The 10013-nt window shown below is 40.6% G+C and overlaps 1 protein-coding gene across 3 annotated transcripts in view; it reads left to right on the top strand.

The window, feature by feature from the left end:
- The first annotated feature begins 5699 nt into the window (after positions 1-5699).
- Positions 5700-10013, top strand: part of tdrd3 (tudor domain containing 3) — a 16722-nt gene continuing 12408 nt past the window's right edge. For all 3 annotated transcript variants that reach the window (XM_080834104.1, XM_080834103.1, XM_080834102.1), the window contains exons 1-4: positions 5700-5837; positions 6945-7029; positions 8953-9018; positions 9846-10006. In XM_080834104.1, coding sequence (XP_080690230.1) covers positions 5800-5837; positions 6945-7029; positions 8953-9018; positions 9846-10006 — 350 coding nt within the window. In that variant the 5' untranslated portion in view covers positions 5700-5799. The remainder of the gene's footprint in view (positions 5838-6944; positions 7030-8952; positions 9019-9845; positions 10007-10013) is intronic.

Raw genomic sequence — 10013 nt, 5'->3', positions numbered from 1 at the left:
TCCCAAATAACGTGTGGTGACCGAGCTGTCTCTCACTCTCTGTGAAACCATTTCAGGCCGTTCTGATTTTTTTGTATCATGGTGCAGACTCATACCACTAGCCCAGTGTTGCTTTAGGTTGTTTTGGTTCTTCAAACTGGTCTCGGATTCTTCAAACTGGTCTCAGAACTTATGTGTATTTATTAAATGGCATCAACAGTATGAGCGTTCTGATTGGCTAATGGGACGTCATTCCAGCCGCGTATTGCCCTCCTTACCGGTCAATACTGCCAGAGCTAAAAAATTATAAATAGCAATTAATAAAGATAAATAAATATCCCTGAGTAAAAAAGCAATATATAAATAGGTACATCATTGAGTGCAGGGTAGTGTTGGGGGGGGGAGGGGGGGGTAGATCTTTCAAACCATAGACATATATAGGACCTATATAAAGTATGTCTATGTTTCAAAATACCTCTGCTGCCGATAAATACAACCCCAAACTTCCTGTCTCTGCTCTGGGCAGCAATAAAAAATGTAAGAAGAGGAAGACGAGTGCGAGACGAATGCTCAGCTTGAGCCTTTTCTGCCTAGTTAACACTCACACATTAAAGGGCATGGATCATTTGCTAATACATGTAACTATTACAAAATACTAAAATTTACTACAGGATCTGTTATAAAGTCACATTCATCCTATTCACTAGACAGGTCTCAAAAGCACAGAACGTAACTCACACCCTATCAACGTCACATCAACAGTATTCTAATGTTGCCAGAAACACAACCATTCAAGATTTCTTGACAACTGCAGTGATTTTTCATTTATGATTACTGTGTTTTTGGGTTTCATGAATGTAGCCACTGATCAGCCATTATCTGATGGTATCGCCAAAGCAGACAGACTGCTGTGAGTAGCAACACCATCTTTCCTGTTATCTGATGCCAGTGTGAGTGCTCTCATACTTCTGGAGACACGAGTGCGCAAAGAGGAAACACATGAGTATGTATCTTATGGAGAATGACTTCACTTGTCCCAGCACTTCCATACTTCCACTTCAATGGACTTCTATAATCTGATGTTCTGTTTGCTAAGTGATTAGCTACTGAGCTGTTTTTAATGGGGCTAATGGGCACCTCAGTCAAATTTTCCCGAATGAAAAGGCTAATCAGTGTTCTGTTCTCACGTAAAAGACAAAGTTTGTACTAAAGAGTTTCAAAGAGGGTTTCAAAAACAGGATGTCTCTGTGGCAAACACCTGTTCCATCTAGATGTTAATTGTCAACAGATAGGCTATCTGATCATAATCTGCTACAAGCCACCCCTCTGCACGATTTTATTTGCACACAACACATGCTCAAGATAGGATCGGCTGGAACTCATTTTGTTGTTATTGTTCATGTGGTTTTGCTAAGAAAAGTGCAACTCAGTCCATATTTCGCAATGAAAAAAGGAGAAGGCCAAACACATGTATCTGCAGTTGGGATGATCTCACATTCTTCTCTCAACCCCAAACAACCAAAAAACCTTCATCCCACTGTATCAATTGTTAGGCCTTCTCACGGGCAGGACCCAATCGCAGACCCGATTGCAAAAAACACTTTTAGATTTATTTTCTTCAAAAACAGAACGCAAATTTCCAAAAAACACAGAAGAGCTAAAATTAGAACGTCCAAAAGATAATACAGGCAAACAGAATTCAAAGGGCGAAACACAGATCACAAAACAGAAAATCGAATACGATACCACAGGCACTCGGGAAAATACAGGATTCGGGCATAGATTCGCATCGATAAGAATTACAATCCGGCAGTGAACTAAAGAGGGACAGAACAAAATATAGCAGGGGGAACAGAATTACACAGGTGAAACCATTTCATGCAAAAACTTTCTGCGAAATGAATGGGAACAGAGCAATACACGGGTGAAAACAATAAAGGGAATTAACAAGGCAATGGAGAAACAATTAGGCAAACAAATCACGGGTAAAATGGGAAAACGGTGAGTGACTAAAAAGTCCTGGAAAAGCAGAGGGCGGAGTCTGCAAAGAATAACAAATCGCACATGACCTGATCACAGGAACACAGCAGCTACAAGGCGAATCAAAACAAACAGAGGGAAACACGTAGCAAAACAGAACACATGCAGCAATCGCAATACAAATGGACCCTTCCGCAAACTCCGCCCCCCTTAGCAACGGTTGCTAAATCAGTCAAGCATTCACGTTTCCCAGGTTCTCAGCATTGGTATGAATGGCGTGGCAACATGTTTTCAACCGTGTCAATTTCAGCTCTACCCAAAGAAATCACAAGCATTTTTTGGAAAAACGGCAAGATCTCAGATCGAAGCAGGCAAAAGGGTCCGCAATATGCTTATATAGGCTACAACCACGACATTACATGCCGTGTTTGTAGACAGACAAATGCTAAGGCTAACAGGTTCATTCCAGCTATGTTTATTTGTTCTATTATCTACACAGTCGCCGCTACGCAAACATGTAAGGTGGTAAAACTGAATTGTATTTTAAGCAAGGGTTTTCTCATGTTTTCGATGCAGTGGGCAGATTTTAGCGACATAGCTTCTTGGAACAAAGTAGGTGCTTCTGTTTACGTTGCTGACATTCAGCTGATGGGGGGGTCGTCCACATTGTTTGATCCACAGCAGGCATTTCTCTCTCTGGGTCTTGGGTTTCGGGAAGGGATAAAATGTTACCCCTCCCTCCAGCCTTTTTGGATATCGGCTGTCAGAATTACACACTCCATAAGCGCAACATTTCATTTTCTCTTCTCGAGCAGTCGTCTCTCTCATTGACTTCCATTCATCAAAATGGCTCGCTTGACTGAGGTCCCAAGCTAAGTAACCGTTGCTATGCTATGATTGATCAGTTACTGTTTTGGGGAGTGGTCGCGGAAAGGTCAATTGTCTCTTATCGCTGGGATCTTAACATCAATGGCGCACTCATCTTTTTAAAAGTTATTTAGTCACACCCATCTATCTTTTGTTTGGTCGACCCCACGGCCAATTAGATTTAACCTGATCGCTTTTGCCTTATAGAGTTTTTGAGATGCTCTATGGACCAGCTCAGCAGCAGTTAACTCCTCTGAAATAAACCGTTCAGTATCATCACACCTGTTTGCTTTGAGAAGTTTCTTGAGAAGCTTTTGAAATTTCCCAGGATATATTATATGATCCCTTGATAGTAATAAAGCTATCTCTGTCCCCTGTAATCTCTCAACCAATGTCAGCATTCAACTAAGCATGGTTAGTGTCTGTATTAAATTGATGAATTACTGTGCAGGAAAAACAGCAGCCTGAAGCTATGAAGAGCAGGGTGATGATGAATCAGTATCAGGGGTTCAGGTGAGATGTTGAATTGTCCATTTTGGTAAAGATTATGTGGGATATTTTTTATGTTTAGATGAACATGGATTAACTCATCAGTATAAAAGTGTCACTTTTGGATGGCAGACCAGGCGGGAAGCAGTAACTTAGCTATTGACATTATAAACTGACGTCAAAATCAGCATTAAAGTGAAAACACAGGCATATGCCAAGAAGGGGTCTCTCAAGGGGTCCACACACACACACACACAGTGGCAGCGAAGAGGTGCAGGGGTACCCAGCGAAGAGGGAATAGTAAAAGCTGATTGGTTTTGGCAAACAGCCAAGCAGAACAGACCACTTGAAGATATGGGCCTTAAAAAGGCATGCAGGATGTTCACACAATGAGATGATCCATGGGCATTCCCTTATTGTAGCTTATCGATTACAATAAAACTTTAGATTCCTACATCCAGTTTCCGGTCTTCTGATTGAAAAAAAAGGTGTAGTGAGACGCTGTCTCGCTGCAACAATTGTATTAAATTGCTGTTTTTTGTATCATTTAGACAATGTTACCCATGAACGTTACCATTCACACGGGCTATTTTGAGAATAAAAGTTATACTTGTAGGTAGCATAAAAGTACTATAAATGGGGATGCCCAAATATAATTAATTAGTTAATTATTTCATTGCCCAGAAATCCAGTACAGAAAATGTAGGCCTAGTACAGCTCCATAAAACCTGAACCTATTACCTACATATTACAAATTAATTTCAGAACAAACAAATGCATTGCATGAACTTCTCATTGGGTCATTTTGTTCATTAAGGCACTGTTTTGAAATGCATTCACGGAACTCAGAAATCCAGGCTAAGTTTCTTTGCTCTTTAGGTAACAGTCAGTGAGAGCGACAGTGACCCTCAAGGAAGCCAGTGTAGCAGTGTCCTGGACATGGGGAGTGAACCATACCAGCCTCATCCGAAATTCAAACTTATGGCCTTGGTGTACCTACTATGCTGTTCTCTTGCCGCCATTGATTTGTTTTGAATGTGACCTATAACTACCGTCATCATTATTGTGAAGGACCAATAACTTTTGGTACCATTTTAATGTAGTAAAATGTGTTTCTTCTGCCACCTGACATCACCCCTGAGCTGTGATGAGCTTCCTCACTGACCGCACCTACAGAGGGTAGTACGCTCAGCCAAACGTACTATCAGAGTGTCCCTACCCAACATGCATGATATTTGCCACAAGAGGGTGGAGTCGAGGGCAAGGAATATCATGAGGGATGACTCACACCCCAATGCCAGCCTCTTCACCCTGTTTCCGTCGGGTAGATGCAAGTCTCAATTCAAGGACTGAGAGACTTAAGAGGATTTTTTACCCACAGGCAGTGAGACTATTGACCTCAAATGTAGTTACTCACTAAGCTTTTTTAAATTAAGCACTCTTTTTCTCAAATTATTATCGTTTTTTTTTTCTTTTTGCACAGTGTGGAGCGTAGACCCTTTTTACATTTCACTATACGTGTTCGTGTATGTGACAAATGAAAGCACTTGAACATAGAGTACCACATTATAAGCTTCTATTGTTTGTAAATATACCGTTTGTAAATATATTTTTGTTTTCATTTATATCAGTCTTTTTGTTTATAATTTCACACTTTTATTACTATGCACTGGGTGGAGGATAAATAAATGTACCAACTACAGAGCCTTGTCTCCCTGCTGTCTTTTGTGCCTTGATTAAAGACCCTCGACATGGGTACGCTTTGATAGTTGGATAAGTGAAAGGGAACTCGCATCATAGGTCATTTTGAGGCAGTGTTAGGGTTGGTTCCCTCTGGTTCAAACTACAGACCGTAAAAATGAAAATAAATGTAGTCACTTTTGATCTCTCATTTGAGGTGAATGATAGTTTCCATGCTGTGATGAGTAATAAACGTTTCACGTCTATGGTAACTTTTATATGGATTGGTTATCCTCATGTACATGGATTCCGTTAAGATTACGCATTGGAGACATTAAATACCCGTGTTTTTATGCGCATAGGCCTAAATCTAAGTAAAGGCTATTATTTTTCATCAAAAAAATGCAGCCCCCTGGTGGTAATTACAGGTCAATGCAGCAACGGACAAGAACTGAGATGTCAACCTTGTCGCGCATGACCAATCTGTCAACTATGTTGGCCCTTTTCTCATTGTTGAAAATGTAATTTCTTTCTTAATACTTTATTCGGGGAGTAGTATTTCTGCTGTTTATACTATTACTGACAGTAATGATGAACATCACTGCAATAAACGGCTTTTCACTGACGTCATGCTCATCTTCAACTTTGACCCATGACGTATTAAAAGTTTGAGGTCAATGTTTTTGTTCGTTCTCGCGCACTGGAACTAGCCAGCTAGCCACGATTCATTTACGAAATAAAATGGACTGCCAACCTAATAAATAAACCGATTGCCAGAATTTTGGATACGTATTTCATAGGGGGATGGCTGAATTAGCCTCAGCCCTCTCGAAAGAAGGCTGGTAAGTAGCTGTTAGTGGCATATCTTGCTTTAGCTAAGAAGCTGCCTAGCCAACGTTAGCATATTATCCTAGAAATAGTGGGCTCAGTCTGGTAGTGAGTGAGCTACCGTCCAACTAGCCAGGGTATTCCATATGATATAAGAGACAAATGTGAAGGCATATGAGGTCTTCCTTGCAGTTCAGAGGCAAAGTTGAATATAAAAATTAAATGTTTTGTTGTGAGATTATACTGCACACCACGATTTCAGAAGGGGTCGTCTCTACGGCTCTTGGCGTTTGGTTTGTCAGCTAACGTTTTCTTGCTAGGTATCACAAGTGTTCCCAGTCGTAATCTAGACACCTCCCGCTACCTAAATATGTCAAATTGATTGATTAAAGATTTTTCTATCTAAAGGTTCATAACTGTTTGTCACTTTTTTGATATCTAGGGCGTTAAAAGCTCAGGTTACGATAGTGAGTTCATTGACTGAAACGGTATCTGTAAGTTATCGTTAGCTGCTTAGCTAGCTTTCTATCTGTCAACATATGCCTGGCCAAAACACCCACCCAGATTATTACAGCATGGCACATTTTGGTAGAGTAATCAACAACTATTGCGGCCCAAGTGCACGTATTACTAATGACTGATCAATACTTTAGGGAATATTATCTTATATTATCCTATGTTAGCCATGTAGGAAGCAGTCGGTGAACTGCTTAGCTAGGTATTAGCTGGTTGGCTTGCTAAATCAATACCCAAAATTGGTATGACACTGTCTTAAAACAAAAGTTAGCTGAGCTAGTGATGTTGGAAATGTGCAGGGAAAGGTTTTCAGCTAAGTACCTAGCCCAGGGCTCCGAATATGATGAGGGCCGACTGTAAATCAGGCTTATTTTTAGGTAACTGATCCTGATGGATTATCAAAAGTTATCCTGTTAATTATATTTTATAAACGTATGAAATAGATAGATATAGATCGATATCTATAAAGGCTAGTCAAAAAAAAGCTCAGTTATAAACTGAGATGTAGGATGAAGTCTCGCGTAGATTAATGTGGTTAACGGAAATTTTTCAGAAATGTATACACTCTGTAGTTTCCCACATCTGCCTCTGTTGTTCCCGTGTAGGTACCTTTCTGATGAAGGCATAAAGGAGTGCAAAGGTTCTACCGAAAAAGCCTCAACCAGTGATATCATTCGCATCGCACTCAATGTAAGTAAGCCACTGCATGTTACATTTATGTCATAATGAGAACATGATGACATGTTATATAACATGACCTGCTTGCCATCAAGATGTCAGATTACCAATCTCTATCTGTGATATATTTCCTAGCAACAGTTTTATGAGTTGATCTTTTTTTTTTGTCAACAGTGTCAAATCTTCCAGTCAGATAGGACACCCACAACTGTATTCTCTGCATGTTGAAATAAATAGTTGAATTGAAGAAAATAGTTTAGTGAAGTGACTGATAGCAGGTTAAATGGCTGTCTATTTGGTGAAGAATTTAGGTAAACAGTAAAGGTTTGGATGGAAAAGCTATTTTGTAAAATCCAACATAGGATATGCCAACATTATTCTGCCCTTTGATTAGTTTATTTAATTAGGCCCTATTTTGACGGTAAAATAACGCTGTCGGAAACGGCAACGCATGCACACTATTATACAAAAAAGGACGTGCTTCAGAGCAAGAGGTAAAGGTGTGGTGAAATGCACTAAGTGGGTAGAGCCAGATTGAAGTTAATTAGTGAAAGGTTTGGTTAAAGCCAACAAGTAGCATTGTTGAGCAATCTCTTAAAACTGAATGCCTTACGAGATTGCAATATCGCTGTGGGTTCTGGGCAGTGTTTGCCAGGAGCGCTTTTACAGTTTTTTTTTTTATCGACTGTAGTGCTTTTTCATTGTGGTGCGACAGACTTGTGGGAACAGAAGCAGTCAAGTCTATTGTCCATGCAAAGGTTGTCAGATGAAACAGTCTCGGGTAACAGTGGTATTGAATGTCAGTTAGAGTAATTCTTTTTTTACTAGAACATTTTTCTTACTTAGAATTATTCAATGAACAAACTGTAGGCCGTTTGGTGCAGTTGATGCATCCAGAACCCCAGCTGAACCGAACTGATGAGTAAAAGCCTGTTCAGCTGAGCACTGGATCAACGGGAGAAAGTGGACATATAAACATATTCTTTTGTGTAACACAAGGCTACTTGTGACTGTATGTGTAGATATACTGACTATATGGGATATCCCAGAGACGAATGGGAATGGGAAGTTGCAAGCTATGTGTAGGATGATGAATTTGAACACCTGTACCAACCTGAATGGCATCTCTCTGTATTCCACTGGGGCCAGTCGAAGAGGTCTTTTGGTGTAGCACAGCATTTCTTCTGCCTTAGTCTAACTGGTCTCACTATTTCGATGCTCCCCTTTACACTATCAACAGATGCTCAGACTATAAACAAACTAGCTGTTGAAACTACGTTAACTACTGTTTATGGTTAAGGTTAGAGTTTGATTAGGATGATGTTGAGTTAAACAGTTAAAAACACTGAATTTGAACAATACATTCGCCGTGGTGGTTTGTGATTGGTATGTCCCCTGCCAGAGAAGAATATGTTCCCACGTGGATATGTCTAAAATCCACGCCTCAACAAAAAGGTGTTTTTTTTTTTCTGTCGGACTCGGAGGTTAAGACACTACTCCGCCAGCCGTTTTTGCTGTCAGAATAGGGCCCTTAATCTCTGAGGTCCACTAGAGAGCTGTGGCAATCCCCATGTCAAACCTTTGTACTTGTCCAGGAATTAACTATGTAGGTCTACATTGTAGTGGACTAATTGAGATGTAGAAATCTATCTTTCTTAGTAACACATGGGTCATATATATACTTATGCTTTGTCATTTCAAAGACTTGTTCATTTCAAAAACTTGTATTTAATGTAAGGCCACTAAGTGGAATCTATCTGTTTGACCAGCTACTTTGTTAGAATGAGGGTTGACATGCTTTTTGGAGATTTCATCGCCAACCAAAGATCTTTAGTTCTATGCAATAGGAGTGTTGATGTTTGGGGGAAAAGGTGCCTTCAACTATAAGCGCCTCCTCAGTTTATGTCTGACACTGATGCTTCTCTCACCCTACAGAACGACCTGCGACCCATCGGAAAGAGCTTTCTGCCAACAGATATCAACAGCGGAAGAGTAGAAAAGGTGAGGGGAGTGTGTTTGTGCTAAAGTGAGAATGAGAGAAAAGAGATACACCTTTTTCGTCTAACTGTGGTGGAAAGAGGAAAAGCCCTCTTGGGCTCTCTGCTGCACTTACACTACATGCCCACTAGATGGTGGTAGTGACTCATTTGAGAAGCCCTTTGTCACCAGACTGGCTTTTTGTCCCCATTACCACAGTGTGTCACTGGATGCAGGATAATGGTTTCATTTGGATCAACCTGTAATATCCTGCAGCTGCCCCCAGGCCAGGAAGGACAAATGTCTGATTTATTTATATGAGATGAGCGACGAAGTAATCAGACCAGTGTCTGGATGTTTATAATTCTCCACACTCATCAGTTGGATTGCATTTAGGAAGCTGACCTGGGGCAAAAACATTATAAGTGGTTGTTATGAGTTTTAGCATGACCATAGGTGTTCGGGTATTTCCATCAGAAACTGATAAAACTCCACAGAGACTTAATTAGGTATGCAGAGGTGGAAAATGAGACTTGTGTGTATGTGTTTTGGGCCGGTGGGCGGGGGGGTGGTGTGTTGTTGAATTGATACATGGTTTGCATTTCTTTCTGCAAATGGGTTTGGCCAGTTAAACAGAAGGAACTAACCCAGAAGGACATCAGGCCTTCAGTTTTGATCAAAAAACCGATTCAGTATTTGGCCATTTTAATCATTTGGCATATGAGACAAGTTTATTCTCACCTTGATCCTTATTTTCTCTATTAATGAAGGAATATGCCCTCCTATGTTTGACAGTTGATTCCTTCTGGAGTTTGTCTTAGAACACTTCTCATACTTTAATATCTCCTCAGGTTGAGGGACCATGTGTTCTTCAGGTCCAGAAGATTCGGAATGTGGCGGCCCCCAAGGACCACGAGGAATCCCAGGGTGCTCCCAGGATGCTCCGACTCCAGATGACGGACGGTCACAGCACCTGCACGGGTATCGAGTTCACACACCTGTCAAAGATCAGGTGTGGT

This window comes from Sprattus sprattus (assembly GCF_963457725.1).
Source record: "Sprattus sprattus genome assembly, chromosome: 3".
Taxonomy (NCBI): domain Eukaryota; kingdom Metazoa; phylum Chordata; class Actinopteri; order Clupeiformes; family Clupeidae; genus Sprattus; species Sprattus sprattus.
The sequence above is the reverse complement of the archived record's forward strand: the minus strand, read 5'-3'. Positions and strand labels throughout refer to the sequence as shown.